This window comes from Peromyscus eremicus, chromosome 3 (assembly GCF_949786415.1).
Source record: "Peromyscus eremicus chromosome 3, PerEre_H2_v1, whole genome shotgun sequence".
NCBI lineage: Eukaryota > Metazoa > Chordata > Mammalia > Rodentia > Cricetidae > Peromyscus > Peromyscus eremicus.
The window spans coordinates 136,061,613-136,082,131 of record NC_081418.1 but is presented as its reverse complement, the minus strand read 5'-3'; the positions used below and the strand labels follow the sequence as shown (position 1 = coordinate 136,082,131).

Below are 20,519 nucleotides of genomic sequence, written 5' to 3'. Positions count from 1 at the left end.
CTAGGATGGATGGGTCCTGACTATACTTCTTTCACCTAAAATGACGGTGAAGTACAAGAAGGGACCCCAGGGAACTCTAGGGTTGAAAGACCCCAGTGGGGTGCCAACTCTCTGAAAGGACACATCTCAAAAGAGGACCTAAAAGAGACTTAAACTTCCAGTTTCTGAGAAGCAATATCGTTCCCTTCCCTCCTGCATGCTTTTTTATTTTCCTTTCCGTGACTCTCTCTTGGAGACACTCGCAAGCCAGATCCCAGCAGAAGAGGTTAGCTACAGGAACACGTGGTGTGCGCATGCGATTCGCCATTGCCTGCCTCCTCTGCTGCCAACTGTGGGCTCACACGTTGGTGTGCTGGGACCCTGAGGATGCTATGCTGCCTGGCTGGCTCCGGCCTGAGGGTGCAGAGCTGGCTGCACGGCTCCTCCTGCTCCGATCTCCGCCACCCTGGCTCCTCTGGGTAGGCTCATCGGCCAGCTTGACCTTCTCATGCTCCTCCTTCAGGAAGAAGTCCACCAACAAGCTCTTCTCTTTCTTGATCTGGTCACTGATGTCTGTGGGGATATCTGGAATCATCCAGTCCACAAGGACACTCAGGAACATCACTAGGTTCTGCCGAAACCAAGAAGAGGTATGAATGGCGAGGCTTGGCTTGGTAGGATGATACCTGAGGTCAGAGGTGGATTCTAGCTCACCACAGTCCACCCTGGCCCCTTCAGAGTGACCACCCTAGTGCTTCTCATTTGGTGAGAAAAGAAGAAACTGAACAGAATGCTAGGTAACTCACTGGCTGAGTGATCTTTAACAGTGAGCCTATGTGTCCTTTGGCGTCCTTATTGATAATGGTGTCCTATTAGTAAAATTACTACAACTTCAACCTACCCCTGGAGCAGCTGTGAGTTCTGATAAATTATTACATGTCAAATACTGGCAATGGCAAGACATGGTAAGTGGCAACGAGCTATGGGCCTTCCTCTCAGGAGGACCTGTAGTGCACTGTCGCACCATCCACAGAGTGTCCTCACATGTCCTTTGTCCTAACACTCCCAGGCTTGCTCTGTACTGGGGCCTCCAGGGAAGTGACCACAAAGCCCAGTGGCCTCTGTAGAGCTGCTACCATGACAGCTGCCCCATTCATCTCCCCAGCTGTCTCTCTGTCCTCAGTACCAGGGACCTTAGGTGTTTTCACTGATATGGCTTTAGCCCAACCCACCTCCGGCTCATAGTCTCCTCATGCTGCCATTACCAGGGACTCTCTGCTTCCAGCTCTCTTTGGTTGATGCCAGCCTTCTGTATACATACACTTGCATGAGGTCCCTGCTGAGCCACATCCCTGGGATATCTCAGTAGGCTAGGAAAGCCTTTCCTAGGAGCATTTTTTCTCTGAGTGAGTGAATGAATATCAGGCTATGGTGCCTGGCATGGACCAATACAAGCCAGTATGTTCTGATTCTTGCTCATTTCTCAAGTCTATCCTTCCCACACATTCACCCAACACATTCCTCAACTTGTGATCATTTTCTATCTGGGAACTACACACTTGTAGTATCTTCTCTTCCTGCTCTGGGAAACCAAGGCAGTAACAGCCCTTGAACTATATATACATGATAGTCCTGGGAGCTGAAGGGAAGACTTAGGGACAACTGCTTCCAGTTGTCTAGACTGGGAGTCTAGAGGCTCCCAGTTATCTAGACTTTTCCTCTACCCACTGCCAATGACGTGAGGGACCTGTGACATGTGACAGATGGACAAGTGAGGAGATGGAGCAGGTGGGGGGCAGTAGGGGGATGTCTAGGCAAGTTTTCAAACATATCACCCCATCTCTACAGAGGAAGAATAGCGTCTTCTTTAGGTGAAAGACTAGCTGGTGGGCTTCTCTACATCCTGGGCTGGAGTCTGAGGGGCAGGACACCCTAGAGCCCCCCAGAGACTTGCCTTCAGGGAATATAAAAGCCAAGGGAACTGAAGAGAAAGGGATATTTGGCTTTGTGCTCTGGCCCCTGCTCAAAGATCAACAGGAGCCCGAGTGGGGACTGGGGGCCCTGGAGCTCAGAGAATCTCAGTGACGACGCAATTGGAGCTGTGGCTATTGTCAAAGATAGGAATCATGAGCTCGGGTTTGCTATTCATTCCAGGGGTGGTTAGATGACTCTGCCAGCCCCTCTAACCAGATGTCTCCACGGTAAACAATGCTAACAAAGGAGAGACCCAAGAGCTCAGGAAGAAAGTTTCTGAACTTGAGCCCTTTCTCAGGCTGACAGAGAGGATGTGCTATTTGTCTGTCCCAGGGCTGAGACTCTGGTTTCAATAGTTCCCCATTTTCTTTTCTTCTCCTCCAGTTTAAATGGGCAAGTATGTCCACTCTGCAACTTACTCTACATCTGTCTGATAACTTTGCTCTGGGTTTTATTATCTTTTGGCCAAATCTACCCATTCAAAGGAGCTCTCTCTGGGGAATCCTGCTTTACATTCATTGCTGCCAGCCACATGTGAAGTTCCCTAGGTCACAGAGCACAAGTGGGTCTCTGTATCCATTTCCCTCTATGCTCAGATTGAACCAACCGTGGATCAAAAATAACAGAAAACAAAATCGCACCGACAGGGACATGTGCAGGCTGTGCTCATCAGTATTTCTTAAACAACACAGTTCAACCCCATTCGCATTGAGTTTGCATTACATTAATTATCATGTCATCTAGCCGTGATCTAAAGTGTATGAGAGGGTTTGGGTGGGTTGCGTGCAAATGTGATGTCATTTGTTACAAAGGACTTCAGCACCCTTAGATTTGGTGTCCCCAAAAAGTATTAAAGCCCCCATCCTCTCTCCCTGGATACCAAGAGATGATTGTACCATAAGCATCTGGCTATGAAGGGCAGGCAGGGCACTATGACAGTCTTCACCTGGGCATCCTGCATCCTTAACATCTAGTCATCACATAATAACTCACCTGGAAGATGATCACAAAGGCCAGACGGGCCGACAGAACAGACCAGTACTGCTTGGAAAACTCATACGGGTTTGGGGCCCATGGTGGCTCGCGATAATCCTTGAACCTGCCCAAAGAAAGAAGGAGCGTTCAGAATGGGTGGAGACTGAGAGGTCAGGGAGATGGCTCAGCTAATAACGTGTTTGCTACACAAGCACGGGGGCCTAGGTTTGGTCCAATAAAGATGGAGGGAGGTGGCATGTAATTGTCATCCCAGCCCTGAAGAGGCAGAGACAGGCAGATTGCTGGGACTTGTTTGTCAACCAGCCTAGCCTAATTGGTGAGCCCCAGGTCCCAATGAAAGACTCTATCTCTAAAAACTAAGATGGACGGCTCCTGAGGAACAACCTGAGGTTGACCTCTACATCCATAGCGTGTGCACAATGTGCACCCACATACACACATGTGCCTGCACACACACACACACACACACACACACACACACACACACACACAGCTGCACACCACATGAACATAAATGCACTAAATAAACAGTTCAAGTGAAAATATAAAAGAGTAGATTGAACAAAGACTGAAGGCAAGGAGATACCTCTATGGGTGAAATATCAAGATCTGAACAACAGATGAGCTCTTGGTTGTTAAAGTTGGGAAATGGGAGACAGAGGAAATCCATAGCCCAACCAACAATTGTCTGTGGAATAAAAAAAATCCACACCCACAAAAGTCAGCCTAGGGATGTGTTTTTCCTGTTCTCTCTCCCAAGCATCTCCTAAAGCTTCCTGTGGTGTCAGGATGTAGTTCCCAGAGAAGCCCACAGATAGTGAGAATAACTTAGGTTTGTGTGACCATCATGTTCCCCCAATTATTCTGATAGGAGCCCCCAGATGCCTCATCAGTCCTTGGATCCCATGTAGATATGGGCACCAGCAAGTCACCCCAGGGTCTTCCTCAGTTAGCAGCTTTGAAGGTAGCCTTGCTTCCCAGCTGTACCACTGAGGTCGAAAGAAAGGTGACCCAGCCCAAGAAGAAGGTTGGGTGAATTGAGGGGGGTGGTTATAAATACCAACAGCCTTTCTTATCAATTATCTTTGTGATCTCTCCATGTGTGTTATTAAACATCAATGTCTAACGTGAGCTCCTGCCTCCTCAGGCCCACAGAGACACCTCATGTTTTGTTTTCTGTCTCTGCCCTTTTACCCCTATTTTGCAATGAAGCATGCTACGGATATCTCATTTTCTAACCCTGGAAAAATGATGAGGGTTGGTGTTAGCAGTATGACCATTCATAGAGCCATTTTCTCCATGGGAATTCAGCAAGCCTTGTCAGTGAAAGTAAGACAACCCCTAGAGTAGAGGAAGAGTTGGGATGGCATCAGGCCACCCAGTAGTGTGTGTGGCTGCTGGGGAAGGCAGAGTACTCTGCCCAGGGAGAGACATTATACATAGGACACAGTGCGTGTATCCAGCCCTAAGCAAATGAAGACACCTTTCTGCTTGTTTTGTCTTGCAATCCTCCCAGCATACTCATGCAGGTATCCCACACAGCATGGCAGGAACCTGGTGGGCTCAGAATCCAAGTATGTGGTCAGGGATTCAAGGCAAGGAAGAGACAGAGGCAAGGTGAGGATATAAGTCTGGCTGGATCCAGACTCTTCCCTGTTATCACAGAGCACCTCATCAGCAGGTGAAGTTGGAGGTGAGTTCACAAATGGGAGTTCTCTGGTTGGCAGGAAGGAACCAGTGCTGTAAGAGGTCTACGGTTAAGTATGACGGCTTCCAGTTTCCAAGGAGAGGCTAGAACATTTGAAGTATAGGAAAACTGATGTATACACAAAGAAAAGGCCAGGGCAATGGAGTCAGCAATAGAAAGAGACAAGCTGCATGGCAGACGCTGCTCTTTCCACTGGGGCTTGGCCAGGGACCAGGAACTTCCACCTCACTGCCCAGCTCCCCCACTTCCAACAGCTGATCGCAGCTGTCTCAAGCTTGAGTTGACATCTGGCTGGAAAGCAAAGCTAGCTGCAGCCCAGCAGAGCACCAAGGTATTCAGACCATCCCTGGCTGAGGACAGGGACATGGAAAGCTACACAGGAAGCTTGCTAGTAGGGAGAGAGGGGGGAGGGGGAGGAGAGGAAGGGAGGGAGAGGGAAAGAGACAGAGAGAAGGGGAATGAAAGCATGTGAACCAAGTGAGTTAAGATGTCTTAGGAACGGAGAAAAACCTTTCTAGATTTGTCTGTTCTTCTGCTGTATACAGAACAGGGTCTGCTCCTTTCCAATCTTCTAGACGAGGGGTACCACCCCTGCCAGGGCTTGCCATGGGGACACTCCTCCCCGGGCACAACCCAGTCCCTCCAGCTGCAATGAAAGTGCCTTTCTGCCCTTTCCTAGCTCCGGCTGTGAGGGAACAGCTGTTCACTGAGCTTGGTATGAGAGCCACTGCACACTCCTCCCCTTCCAGGCTGAAAAGAATCCATACATAATCGAATTCGGCTTCCAACTCGGCTACTAACTTACCACAGCTCTTAGGACTGCCGCTTTGCCCTCCCCTGGTGTCCAAACCGTGTTTTGGATCTAACAGGCACATGCATCTGAGGGAGGATGTGGGATGGTGGGCATGGCGGGGCTTGCACAGAGATGTCCAGAACGATTACTCTGAAAACAGCTCTGTGCAGATGAGCAAAGGGCGGCCCTGTTGTTTGCTACTGAAGCCACACCACAGAAAAGAGTAGTGAGGGACTTAACATACGTTGCATCTGTCCACGTTCCTCTTTCTAAAGTAGCTTTCTGACCCACAGTTAAAAATAAACTTATTTTATGTTAATGAGTGGACATATATTCTTGAAATGAATATGACACAAAAATGTAAACTTTACCCCATGCAATGAATTGATCGCTTGCTCTAGCTTATCCTAGCTTATCCCCATCTGTTCCTCTACTCCATTCTACCCTGTCCCATTCTTCCAAAAGCTGTTTGTGACCCAATGAAGTGATTTCACAATCTGCTAATGAACCGTGATTCATCATTTGAAGAGCACAGATTCCAGTAAGCTTGTGCCACTGGATACATAATTGGTTGTTTACATGCCAATGTAAGTTCAGGTTACATAACTTTTTTTTTGAAATGTGATCCTTAAGTCAGGCTTATCAAATGTTTTCTCTGAGTAACTAGAAGACGCTAAACAAAGAGACAATTAGCTTTAAGAATAGGAGTTATCTTCAAAAGGCAGGTGGCTAATGGGGCTCATTGTTCCGACTGCTGTGCTCCTTTTGTTTCTGAAATCCAGTGCTCAGCACTGAGGGGAGTGTGTGTTTTCCAGACAAGTGAGGGTTTGAATGCCACTTCTAGTACCAAAGTCCTTCTCGACTGTTCTCCAAGGGCCCAGGTGTTAAAGGCTTGGCCCCTGTGTGGCTCTGTTGGAAGGTGCTGGAACCTTAAATCGGTGGGGACCCGTTGGAAATCTTTGGGTCAATTGGGGTGTGAAAGAGGTTGTGAGACCCTTGTTCCTTCTCTTCTTCTCTCTCGATGCTTCTACCACAGGCTCCTTCCATGGTGTTTCCTTGCTGCAGGCCCAAAGCAAACTTCTGAAGAATGTCAAGTGCCCAAACCAACCTTTCCTCCTTTTATAAATTGCTCATCGCAGGTATTTTTTATAGTAACAGAAAGATGACTAATGCAGACTTTATGCAAGTTCCTCCGTGTCCTGACACCCAGTGTTCTCATCCACATTAGCCTAAGCCTTCTTTCCCCATGTTGCTATCTACCAACTTAAAGAATTCAGTAACTGTCTGCTCCATCAGAGGAACCCACCAGTGCAGGCTGAGTGGCCCTTACCTGAAACACCGGGTACTAGAGGATTACAGATTTCAGAATTCCCTCCTATTTGGGAATGCTCACTTACATTTAAGGCATCTTGGGGAATGGGACTGAAGCAAAAACATGAAATTCATTGATAATTCAAACACTCCTTTCACACTTAGACTGAAGATCATTTTACATAGTTTATGTGGTTATATATACTACATTTGAATCATGGCACTCATGTAGCAAAGTTTTGTAGTATTCAGTTTTCCACTTGTGATGTAATATGAATACAAATCATTCCTATGAATTTCATATTTTGGATTTGTGGATTAGGGATGCTGACATATAGTAATTATTCTTCCTCATTTTGCTGAAGGTGACTTATGAGTTAAGACAGAGCACACAGACAACTTTTTCCAATCTTCTTGGCTTCTGGAAAAGGTTTCTGCACACTCAAGCTCCAGACCCATGATGCTAATGACCATCGCAGGAGCCAGACACTGACAGACACAGCGGCCTTCTCTAGGATTACATTCAGGTAAATGACACAAGATAGGAGAGATTCTGGCTAATGGAGGAGGCCCTGAGACCCGGCAAGTACAGCTTTTTCTATCATCTCACATGACCTCCAACACGTGACAATCTCCCCTGGGCAGCCACGGTTTCTTAACATTCCCATGAGTGGCCAAAACACCCTGTGAACTCGAATATCTGCTTAGCTTCCTGTATTTGTTGGCGGCCGTGATACCACTCCCCCCGCCCCGTGCGCCTCCACCCAGGGAAGCAAAACTTTAACTTCAGGCATATCAGCTGGAGACACTCACCTCTCCTCCATTTCTCCTTTATTGTCCTTAAGACTTAACGTTATTTTTGAGAGTTGCTTTTGAGTCTTCCAAGAAAGACAGACTTTCACTCATGGGACAAGTGGGTCATCTAAACAGGGCACGTGGAATTGGAGTGCCTCTGCCATCACGAGTCAGGTGCATTGTGCCTCTGAACCTCAATATTCTAATTCAGAAAAAGGAACCAAGACAATGTTTTCCACAGGGCTGAGGACACAGAAGGGGCACGCACACCTGCTCTCCCAGCCCAAGCATGAAAAGTATGTGTTCAGGTGTGCAAGTATACTCAATGTTAAAGGAAGCCACAGTGAGAATTGAATAGGACAATGTAGGTAAATGTGATTTCTAGAAGCTTCCACATACACAAAAAAATGGACGCAGAGGTGTCTCCTAGGAGATAAAGAGGGGCTTTCTTCTTTCATATACAGATATGTGCACACAGAATTATTTTCCGAAGAAAGAAGTTCATAAAATTTTCTGCAGGGCTAGGAATGGTATCCAAGGCCTCAGTGTGTTCCAGGCAAGTGCTCTACCACTGAATTCTGTCCCTAGCATAGAGGTGCATAATTTTAAAAAGAAGTAATTACTAGCAATGCTCAGTTGACTCCAATGTATTTTATACTGAGATGTCAAGAGCAAAATTACAATGTTAACTGGGACAGACTTCCATATAACAAGTGAAACAGATTTTTTTAAAAAGTCAATTTTTTATTTTAGTTTTAAAATTACCTTAATACTATTCTGTGAAAATTACCTGGATGGAGTTAAATTTGGACATTACCTGAAGAAATAAGATTTCCATTAACTCAAATTAGGTTTCATTGTTATAAGACAAACCCATGAAACCATAACTTCCAGGTTCTGCAATCCCAACTATGCCAGAGAAATAGAAAAAGAGGATAAGGTTGAAAGATGCCTGGGTTTGCACTGAGGTTCAGGTAGAGATGGGCCAGAGCTGCAGCAGTGACCTGCAGAGTTTCCAATTTTTATAGAACTGTATTCATATGTTCCATGAACCGTTAGATTTTTTTTTGAAAAGCCCCCATTTTCACAGATGTAGAAACTGAGACTCTATTGCTTTGTTTTCTCACCACTGGGATGGACTACCTGACAGAAGTCACTTAAGAGAGGAAGGTCTCAGCCAGGCAGTGGCGGCGCATGCCTTTAATCCCAGCACCCGAGAGACAGAGGCAGGCGGATCTCTGTGAGTTCGAGGCCAGCCTGGGCTACAGAGTGAGTTCCAGGAAAGGCGCAAAACTACACAGAGAAACCCTGTCTCAGAAAAAAAGAAAAAGGAAAAAAAGAAAAAGAAAAGAAAAGAAGGTCTCACTGTGTCTCACAGCTTGAGGGAAGGATGGCTGTAGGAACTTGTTCGCATCTAATTCCATCAGTAAGTAGGGAATGGACAGGAAGTAGGGCAGGGCTATCAACCTCAAAGCTCAGTGACCCACTTCCCCCAGAGGATGTTCCACCTCTCAGGAGTTTCAGAACCTTCCAGAACAGCACCAGTGGCCAGGTACCAAACATTGAAGCACATCTGTAGGGGCACATCTCACATCTGAACCAAATCAAATGTGTAAGATAGAGAGGGAAGAGAGACCCCCAGCTCGGCAGTCACCATCCGCTTTCCACCCTCACCTATAGGGTAGTCAGTGACTGTGAGATCTGCCCCAACTGTGAAAACACAGACTAGCTGAAGGGGAGGAGGGAGCCGACACAACACTGAGGGGGCTGGTCACCCGCCATGGAGAAAAACCTTTTCTTAGATGAAGTGTTAGCTCCATAATGAATCAGTTAGTGAATGCCTTTCTTGACTCCAAACAGTGGTGTGAAAAAAAAAATTTAAATAGCCCCACTAGAATTAAATTTCATATTAATGCTGAAACAATTATGCACGATTCTTTTCAGACCATCTGAGCTGCTTTAGAAATGCCTTCTGAAACCGGCTTTTAGCAGAGGAAAACAGTAGAGACAATTAGGAGCTAATGAGAACCGTGTCAATCCAACAGTTGGTAAAGATCAGGAAGCCGACACCTGGGAAATCGGACTACCTCTGGTGTCACCATGAGACAGATGCAAGGCAGCAGCCACAGGCTGGCAGGGAATGCACCTCTTCAAAGGCTTTGCACAGGACCTCGGGAATGTGGAAGTGCTTATGCCCAGCAGAGAAGTCGAGCAGGAGCCAAATGAGGGTGCCTGCTTCTGCACGTTCAGCACCTCCAAACAGCCCAGCTGGGGTGATGGTGCCCATGTGTGTTCTCACTCCGATGAACTCCCTACTTCCTTCCTGCTGAGCCAGGAACTGAGACAGCGTTCAGGCTCCAGGGCGTGGTGGCTGCTTGACCTTGTCAAATAGTCGCTAACCATGCCTGGTGCCTGACATCTTGAGACTGGTTAAGAAGCAGCCCTGCTGGAGCAGATCAATGGCTGAAGCGAGAATGTCTCCAGAAACGTTGGGTTTGCCTCTCTAGATTGCAAATGGGCCGCCAAAGACACGTCTTAATGTTTGCCACAATTTTTAAGACCTCCATCCCTGGCAAGCTTGGGTCGGAGACCAAGGCCTCAGTTTGATGTGACCATATTTCAGAGATTGCTGATGGCTGAGAATAAAAAGGAGCCATCAAGTTCCCAAGGCTATTTGCCAGAAAATCAATGTAAACTTCATTTCCTGATGCAGAAGCAATCAGGAAGCCGGGCGCTACGGCTAGAGACTTGCATCTGACTCTCACAGTATTTATCTCACTCCCTCTACCATATTCATATTCTCTCTCTCCCCCTTCCCTCCCCCTCTCTCTTCCTCTCCCCCCACATAAGACCCACATTAAGTAGATATTTCCATCAATAATTCTTAATCCTGTTTGACGTACTATACTTAGATCACATGCAGGCCTTGATTCCTAGACATCACCTACATTTGAATAAGGCATCTCGTCTTCACCGTAACCCAGTCACCTTAACCGTACACAGACAACACCCTGAGGAGTCCACGCACATCACTGTGACCAACAGGTTCTGGATCTGATGCCTATTTCTCCATCTCACTCTAGCCTCTCTCTTGGGGACAGTGTTCTTCATGTGCCTCCTTCACCACCAACATCCCTTTTGGCATTCCATCCTCCACTGCTGTCTCCTGTTCCCCAGCCAGACTGACTTTGCCACATGAATATGGCATTCCGACAAAACCATTTGTAAGCCGGACATGATAGCCCACACCTACAATCTGAGCTTTTAACATTTTTTTTTCTGAAAATCTATTAACACTTTATTATAAAGGACTTTCAAATAAACAGCATCATGCAGCAAAATTAACCAGACACAAAATCAATACACCTCAGTGAACTTCTACACATAACAGCTGTTCTGAGCTGTGCCTCACATTAGATTTCACACTTTCACTATTAAATATACTTATATGTGCTTATCCACTACCCGAAAATGAAAGATTCATGACTAAGTTAAAACTAAGAAAATAATTAGCTTTATATCCTATTGTGTGACTCAAATGCCCATGTTCTTTTGAGGGAGGAGGAGGCAAAGGGGTGATGAGTTCAAAGCCAGCCTAAGCTACATAGTTATTTGGCCAGCTGGAGCTATACAAGAAGACCCAATCTTAAGCAATCAAACAAACAAAGAAAGCAAAAACCTAAAATAGATGATTTCTGTGGCCACTGAATTTCTCATTCTTCATGTTTCACTTCCTTTGAACATTTCCCCAAATATCTAACTCTGAGATGCAGGGCTGCCCCTGCAGTGACCCCACTGGAAGTTACTAGAGAGGCGTTTTAATCGCCTGGTCACCAGCTCACCGGCTTCATCTGGACTCCGTGACAGAAGCATTGTGTGGTGTTCTGTACTGCAGAACGTGCATCACGGTTTCAAACACACTTGCACAATGATCCCACCACCCTCACTGGTGCTGACACTCGCAGCTCCAAAGGTCATTGCAGTGATCTTAGGATGACTGTCTCTGCAGTTGCATTTTCTTGCCAATAGCATAGAACTAAAATATGCCTCCTATACATGTCCCTACTGGTAATTCTGTCACTCATTGTCAGCAGGCTTTTATTAAATCTTTCTCTCTATCTTCCTCTCCCTGCTTCCACCACACACACGTGTGTGTGTGTGTGTGTGTGTGTGTGTGTGTGTGTGTGTGTGTGTGTCTGTGTGTGTGTGTGTGTGTGTGTGTGTGTGTGTGTGTTCATGTTCACAGGAGTACAGAGGACAGCCTACGCTGTCAGTGCTTGCCTTCCATCTTTTTGGAGATAGGGTCTTTTGCTCAGCACCTTGTACACCCAGCTGGCCGGCCGGCTGGTCTGTAGGCTTCAGGAGATTATTCTGGATGTGCCTAGCATCTTCCATAGGAGCACTGGGATTACAGATGTGCACTACGATGTCGGGCCTTGTGTGGGCTTTGGGGATCTGAACCCAGAGCCTCATGCCTGCGTAGCAACAGCTTTGCCCTCTGAGCTACCTCCCCATCTTCAGAATAATTTTGAACAGGTCATATAACACCATGCTTTTATCTACTGGCATAGAAACTACAAAGAGACTATCAAAGCTTCATGCATAACTGGCTGGGAAATCCAGAGACCTTAAGGCAGATGCAAGGAGCTCAGACCTGTGTGTGCTAACACGTGTCCTAACAATACTTTAGGGTCCTGAGCCTTTGCAGTATGGAATGAATAGAAGAAAGTCTGCTTGATTTGTCCTGACAGCTGATATCAATCATGTGGAGTTTGAAAACACACTCAAATTGACTAGAGTTGGGAGTCAGAGAAGATTGGATTTAGACTTGTTCGGTTGAATTAAACCTTGTTCAACCTTAGACCTACCCTCAGCTTCCAGTATGGAGCCATTAAAGTCACTGGTGTTTAGAAAACGTAACTGCTACCGGATGATCTCGAGTCAGGGGGAAGAAAGAACCATGGCGCTCTATGACAGACAAGTGCTTTTAGATCTGAAGAGACAGATGCTGTTAGCCTTGGCTCTCACCACATAACAGTGGGAGTCTGCACTCTTGGAGAAATGTGAGCTGCACTTTAGCTCTATAATCTTAGAGGACTCCTGGGCTTCCCAAGTCTTACCAATTTCTTTTGATTCTTTTCTTTCCTCTCTGTCTGTCTCTGTCTCTCTGTCTCTGTCTCTCTGTCTCTCTCTCTCTCTCTCTCTCTCTCTCTCTCTCTCTCTCTCTCTCTCGTAGACTGAACATTGTAACAGATTATTTCCACGGCCACTTCCAGTTATTAAAATGATTTTGTGATTCTCACTGTTCAGGGCCTGTTCTTTCGGTGCAAATCTATTGACTAACTGACTTCGTGGGCAACGCTAGAGCAGACCCAGGTCCTACCAGGGAAGTCTTGCAGCTCTGGCACAGACCCTCAGCACTAGAGAACTTGGTTGTTGGAGCAATACACCAAAATCCAGCACCATGGACAGACAGTCTAGCAAACCAGCCAGATTTAGTGGCCTGGGCAGTGTCTGGTGTAGGAGAAATGCACATGCAAGAGGACTTCTGAGGGCTGGGCACTTTGTAGCCCCGGCTACAGAAACCCTTGAAACATCAATGTTCACATGAATTAATGGGTAAATCCACCTGTCTGTTGGGGGCCTGGTCCCTGCTGTTTCATCTTTTCTTGGTTGGCTATAGTTAGTGTCCTGAGTTGAGGATGGCCATCTGTTTAAGCTGTCTGGGTTGGGATGACCAAATGATCTCATCTCACAGTCTCAGACTATGGATCTGAGCTTAAGCATCTCTCTTAGGAGAATCTGACTTTTCGTCCCAAGGGGAAAGTATGAGTACATGCCCACTGTTTGACTACACTAAGATTCCAGTCTCACCATAGTCAGAATATTAACCCTCAAAACAACCAAACAATGCTGGTAGGAGGAATGTAATTTAGTGTAGTCTCTATAGAAATCAGTACGGAGAACCTAAAACAATAAAAATAAAGTCAAACTACCAAGCAGTTCAGTTTTGTTACCATGTGTACATATCTAAAGCATATCCGTGGGTTTGTGAGACAGGATCTCACCATGTAGACCAAGCTGGCTTTGAGCTCATAGCAATCCACTTGCCTCTGTTGGAATTAAAGGCATGTGCCACCATGTCTGGCCCTGAATATCCATGTTTATCACTGCTCTATTCACAGTAACTAAGAAATGGGATCAGCTTTTATGCCCATCAACAGATGGATGGATAAAGGAAATGTGAACTCTCTCTCTCTCTCATACACACACACACACACACACACACACACACACACACACACAAAATCACATGGGGGCATTTGCATTTGCGATAAAGAAGTTTTACCATTTGTAGAAAAATGGTTAGAAATGGAGATCATCAGGCCAAAGGAAACAAGTCAGTCTCAATCTAAGTGCCACATGTTTCTTCTCACACGCAGATTCTGGAATTTTTTTAAAGGACATGAAACTAGAAAAGGGACTATTTAGAAGAGGAGGGGACCAGAGGGGATGGGGAAAAGAGGCAACCAGGGAAATAAGAGGATAGGATGGTCAAAGCACATTTTTATGTGTATGAAAGTGATATAATGAAACATTGTCTTATCTAATTCATATATGCTCTTAAGAAAAAGAAAAGGAAGCCAATGCTTTGATGGGGACACTGGTAGCTTTTCATAAGACACAACAACCCCCTACCAGCCCCACAGCATCTCCCCTTGGCTTCTTATTCTGGGAGTTATTCCTCATTTTAATATATGAGGTATGATCTTTCACCAAGGCTTGACTGGGATTTTCATGTGACCAGGGTAAAGAAGTGTCAAAGGAGTCATTCCCCTCTGCTCCTCTGTCTGTCATTAGCTTTCCTTGAGAAGTCACAAAGAGCTTTCTGTGTCTTGGCTTCAGGGATTCCTGGGGCAGTGTCTTTCGGCCACCTCTTCTGAGTGCCAGCTTAGGATACACCCAGGAGGTAGGTGAAAACCACTGCTTGGGTTTCCAGACATCGTTGGTAATGCAATGTGACTGACATCAAACTCAGCACATATGGGTGTTGGGTGGCAGAAAGGGGGAGTACTCCAGTGTGGAGCTAGACAACAGGGTCTTAATTATGGAGGACATTTGAGAAGATAGTAATGGGAACTAATATAAGGTATTTCAGAACTCCTGGGGTTGTATAGGCCATAATGCTGGATTCGGAGAGCATGACGAATATATGAGAAGCTGTGAAATCTGGCAGCATCTTTAATATGATCTTAAGATTATATCACATTGATCTTTTTACTGTTTTTGACTGCACTGAGATTTTAATCTCTCCATAGTCAGAATCCCACCATAACTTATAAGATCAAGTTCTAGAACCTTCCTTGACATGTCAAGAGAACCAGTTCCTCAGCCATGTCCAGACTCAGCCCCCCTCCTATGTCTCTCACCACTAACTGCAGCACATAGTATGAAAAAAACTTCATCTTTTTCTCTTAATTCATTTGTGACTCTAGCCCATGCCCACCACAGTTCACGTCTCAGTGATGCAGCAGCCCAGCTGCCTCCCTGTGCTCTCCAAACACTAGTCCATCTCCCTCTCTGAAACCACATCAGTTACCTAAACGTATACTTGGTGTGTGTGATTCTCTGACGACTAAAAGGCCATATCTTCCTATCATATCATATTGAAGATTCTAGAAGATTTCACAGCTTCATGCTATCCAAATTCAGCCTCTTGGCTTCTATGATCCTGGGAGTTCTGACATATCTCAAATTACTTTCTAGTACTATCTTCTCAAATGCCCTCCTTAACTGAAACTCCACTGTCTGGCTCCATGCTCAAGCACTTTCCCTTTCTGACATCCAACTCCTTGCAGCCCATCCAGGAAGCTTATCTTTCCACTCTAGACCCTTATCATCTCCACGTCACCTTCTGAATACCCACTGTGCACATGGGCCTACATGGAATTCCATATGATGACTGACTTTGTTATTTCCTATCCTTGACAATGAGCTCGAAGTTAGATAGCATTTGATCTGCTCTGTAGCATCTAGCAAAAGGCACTTAATAACACTTATTGATTCGATTAAGTGCATTCATAACAACTGGGGATGAATAGGTGATGGAAGGAAAAAAGAATGACCCCCCCTCCCCCCCGCCCAGGTCCTCTAAGTAACTCTTTGGATCTACTGCCCCTGGCCGCCGCCCCCTCCACACTCCTTTACCTGCAAAACTGAACCTCCTGGTCGAACTGCGAGTTTTCTGGCTGTGTTCCCTCCTTCAGCTGGCTGACGTTGAAGAAGGAGAGGGTGTGGTTCACAAAGCCATGGAGAGTCCCGTTGTGACTATAGGAGTACTGGTACACAAGGCGGGGGATAAAGTCGGAGGTGACAGCGATGACGAAAGCCTAGGGGACAGAATCACAAGCACTGAGGACTGGCCTGAGTGGGCGGCGTCTGGAAGACACAGGGGCTGTGTGAATGAGGGACTGCCCACTTTGGGGCACGCCATCCAGAGGAGCTACAAGGGCTGACATGGAAACACCTAGAGTATGCTCAAGCGCCTGTCCCTAAGTTCATACGGCTCACAGTTCTGGACAGAGGAAATGAGAACATTGAGTGCTGGAAGCTTCAGTCCACCTCGACAACACTTGGACTGACACTGCTGTTGGCTGAGCCAAAACAGAGTTCAAGGGATTCTGAGAAAGTCACTGTAGTGATGAAAGTACATTGGGCAAGGGTGTTGGAGACTGCGTACATCTGCCCTGAGGGACACAGTTCCATAGTTCCATAGTTTCTTTAATCGGATCGCTATCTCTGGACACTTTGCAATGCTTTGTGGATCAGAAGCTCTTCCTTTATGGAAGGGGAGAGACAGAAGGGAAAGGCACAGGGCGTGCTGGACGGGCCATGCACAGCCCACACAGCATATGGGATGTCTAAGTGCTCTACAGATGGCCAAGAGTAAGCTGGACACAGGTGAGTGATCGCATGTTTGGTTTGGGAGTCACTTTCTGCAAGAGAACCTTAAATCTTTTTGGCAGCTGTTTATACTACAGCCTGCGCCAACAATTAAAGCCCCTTAAAATACGATTTCGGTATTTTTCTCTAAACGTGTACATGTAAGTGGGCCATACCCATATTTGAAAATTAATAACACACTTGTAATTGTCGTGACTGTGATTTACTGAGCACTTGTTTGTCCTTCCATTATCCCACTTCATTTCTAGAGTGATCCTATATGGTAGATGCGATTCCTATGTCCTGTTGTTTTGATGGGTAAGCAAGACTTACAGAGGCCAGGAAAACAAGATGCCCTGCCACTCTGTGGCACAGATAGAAAGTAACCAATGCTAAGGGTCCCTTTTCTAGTAGACAGGGCTCAAAGTAATAGCTGACCCCCTTTCCAATTGTGCATTATTTCTATGCATGAAAATGGGTGCTTCCTCCCTACATCAGAATATTCAGCCTGCAGCAGACTGCCCCTCCCCACACCTCTTGATCATTTATGGGCAGGTGTCAAGGAACCAGGGGAGAACCGAAATCAATGTCCCCTCCTGAGGGAACATGAGCTATGGCTCCATAGATGTACACCTAGCTGGCTGTGCCTTCTTAGGGGGAAGAGCAAGAAGGAGGCCCTGTCTGGTTACCATCCAGCCAGCGTACAAAAGCAAAGGAATTTCTCTGCGTGTGTGTGTGTGTGTGTGTGTGTGTGTGTGTGTGTGTGTGTGTGTATCTGTCAAGGCAGCTCAGAGGGTCACAATGGCTAGGACCCTCTTTCTCCCTCACCCTAGATTAACCTACAGGGTGCCCGAGTCCACGAGGGTGATCAAGACTTTGCGCTGAGCAGATGGAGGAAGCATAATTAGGAACTGCAACCCAAGCAACGTTCCAGGCTCTGTTTAACTAAATGGTGGGAACAGAATGGGAAGAAATGAGCAGATAGGTCAGTTTCTTTCTTCATTATTCTTGGCTCCAAGAAAAGATCTGCTTCTGACTCTTAAGGCCAAGGCATACAGTCGGGTGGATAATTGCCTTTCTCTTAATGAAATGAAAAGTGAAATCACTGCTGGGCAGCAGCATGAGCTACAAGGCCCAAGTGTGCCAGGAAGCAGGAGGATGTCTGAAACAAAGCTCCAGATGGGAAAAGCTGGGGGGCGGGGGGTGTCACAGGATTGGTTCCTGCTTCAAAGCCGGGCGCTCCAGAAGTGCCTCCCATATAGCTAAGGCATTCTGAACGCTAGCACTTACATTGATGATGACAGAGAACTTGCCAATTCCAGAGAGAATGTCAAACCAAATTCCTGTAAGACAGAAGTGCGGGCATCTCTGGTTAGTACCGCCCTGGGCTCAGAGACAGTAAGGTCACAGAATGGGATGACATTCTGTAGGCAGGCTACCTCAGGAGGCTTTCTACCATCCTCCCAGAACTAGGCTTACACAGAGAAGCTTAGGGTGCCCCTGCCTGGAAGCTTAGGGGACGACTGGGGGTATTTAATATGACATCCACAGGCCTCCCCACATCCAAGGATGGGAACAGCAGAAACTCCAAGGGGTAAAGAAAGGAGGCCCTGTCAGCCTCCTGAGCTCTGAGGTGCAGGTGGTAGGAGGAGCCACACAGGTGAGGGGCATGCCAGGCTTCTAAGGGGGCGCATACCAATGTCTTTGGTCCTCACAGCATCCGGGCGTCTCAACTCGGTAACAAACTTTTTTGCGTCCAGCCGCACTTCGATGACATTGTTGAGGAGGGCAAACACTGGTGCCAGTGGGAAGGAGGCCACAAAAAGGGTGACAAAACCAAACTGGATGACTAGGAGAGAGCATGCAGGAGAGGCTCAGCAGGGAGCTGCAGGAGTGGAGGCCATCTCTAGTCTGTGGTCCCCAGTCCTCAAAGCTGCCATCGGGTTCCCCTTCCTGCCTGCCTGCCTGCACTTCCAGGCTTCCTTCTCACTTCTGCAGCCAGAGCCAGGGCCAGGGCCACTCTGAGTCAAAGCTCTAGGTTAGGCCCAGCAGGCAGAATGAAGAGACGTGTGACACAGATACCTCCCTTCCACCACCCTTCACCACTACAAACTCGTCGTAGGTGGCTAACTTGGGGGTTGGTAAACTCTGTAAATGGCTAAAGAGGAAATATATTGTGATCTGTGGTCTGTCTTGTCTTGTCACAGCAACTCCCTTCTGCCACTGCTCCCAGGCATGGTTGTGCTCCCAATAAAGCTTTATTTACAAAAGCAGTCCACAAAGTAAGCTGATACTGGCCCTCGGGCCATAAGTTGCCAGCCCTTAACATAGCTTTAAAAACTATCCCTCCCCAAAAGTTGGATCTTTTTCTTTTTTTTTAAGTCAAGAGTCTTGTTATATAGACTAGGCTGACCTTGAACTCTTGAACCTTCTGCCTCAGAACACCTACCCTATCCCAAGTACTGGGATTATTGATGTGTACCAAGTCAAGGTCTAGAGTCTCCTTTTCCATAGACAGAGCCATTGCTTTTATTTGGAAAGAATTCATTCATCACACATTTATTGAGAGTTGGAAAAATGTCAGGCATTGTGCCAAGTATTTAGGGAGGCAAAGGCCTGGTCCTGTTGTAGAGGAGCTGGGTTTAGAGGGGGAGAGATAAGTGTATGGAAAGATGTTCAACAGGATTTTTGCAAATATGTTCCAAGACAGAAAGAGGAATGTGCTAGAGTCAGAGAACCGAAGGAGACAAGAGCTAAAGTCCATCCACTCAGGGTGGGGACTAAAAGAAAGTCTCCATGTGGTTGACCTTAGCACCATCTAGGAAAAGGCCATGTGGCAACTAAGAGCCAGAGAGCACGCTGAGCTGTAGGTGCAGCAAGCAAAGGCACTCGCAGCCATCCCGCAGCTGCAAGGTGTCTTGCTCCGCCAGACCCTTGCCACAACCTCCCAACTGCCTTCCTTATCACTAGCCTTCCCAGGCTGGCAGCACACAGACCTTGGAATCTAACCCTGTCACCTTCCTACGCATATAAATTCCCATGTAATCCCCTTTATTTACAGAATAGAATAAAGATTCCTTATTTTGGCACACAGGTGATTCTGTCTATTCTAAGCCGCCTTTCTAACCTCAGTTCCGAAATGCCGTCATGTAACAACCCTGCTTCTGCCTCCAGAACAAACTTGCCACCCCCAGGCTTTCCACATAACATACCCCCTTTCCTTTGCCTATGCACAGCAACTATTCTCCAGCTGGTGAATTTCTGTGGGTCCCCACAATCAGACCACTCCAGTGCCTCCTGCTCTGAACACCCCTTCCTGTGCTCAGGCCTCTGCTGGGTACTGCTGGGACTATCTACTCAGGTGTCTTTCTCTGCTGTAAGGCAAAGGCTCTGTCTACTCTGGGAGCTCTTTGCAAATTGGCTCACAGAAGTGGCCTAGTTGGATTCCCCACATACTAACAGTAGGTACCAACCGGTCCCTCAGTTATAGCAAGTGAAATTAAGGATCATAAAACAATACTCACCTGACTGGCATCTCAGAAGGTTCATGGAAGTGCTCAGAACACATATCCTGTCTCATACCTAACAACTGTTCAATGAATGTTACATGTGGGAGCTGGGGAGGTGGCTCAGTGGATAACGTGCTTGCTCCCCCAGTTCCCCACCCAGCACCTACGGGAAATTCAGGTATAGTAGCACACATCTATAATCCCAGTGCTGGTCAAGGCACACAGGCAGGCAGACCCCTGGGACTTGCTGGTTACCCAGTCTAGCCTAAATGTCAACCTCTAGGTTCAAGGATAGACCCTATCTAAATAAATAAATAAATAAATAAATAAATAAATAAATAAATAAATAAATAAGGTGAAGAGTAATAGAGGGAGATACCTAAAGCCAACTTCTGCCTTTCCCACACGTACATAAGTATATACCAAGACACGAATAGTAAGTTATTTATGTAAGTAATAAGTTAGTTATGTATTGTATATACTGTTATTCTTAGCGAAAGACATATCAGCA

General features: G+C 46.5%; 1 protein-coding gene across 3 annotated transcripts in view; it reads right to left on the bottom strand.

Annotated features, from left to right (window-relative positions):
* Nucleotides 1-337: 337 nt before the first annotated feature.
* The window catches only part of Ano2 (anoctamin 2), a 333,798-nt gene continuing 313,616 nt past the window's right edge, over nt 338-20,519 (bottom strand). For all 3 annotated transcript variants that reach the window (XM_059258640.1, XM_059258638.1, XM_059258639.1), the window contains 5 exons: nt 18,196-18,348; nt 17,790-17,842; nt 15,765-15,946; nt 2,947-3,052; nt 338-610 (listed from right to left, as the gene is read on the bottom strand). In XM_059258640.1, the coding sequence (XP_059114623.1) occupies nt 338-610; nt 2,947-3,052; nt 15,765-15,946; nt 17,790-17,842; nt 18,196-18,348 (767 nt within the window). The remainder of the gene's footprint in view (nt 611-2,946; nt 3,053-15,764; nt 15,947-17,789; nt 17,843-18,195; nt 18,349-20,519) is intronic.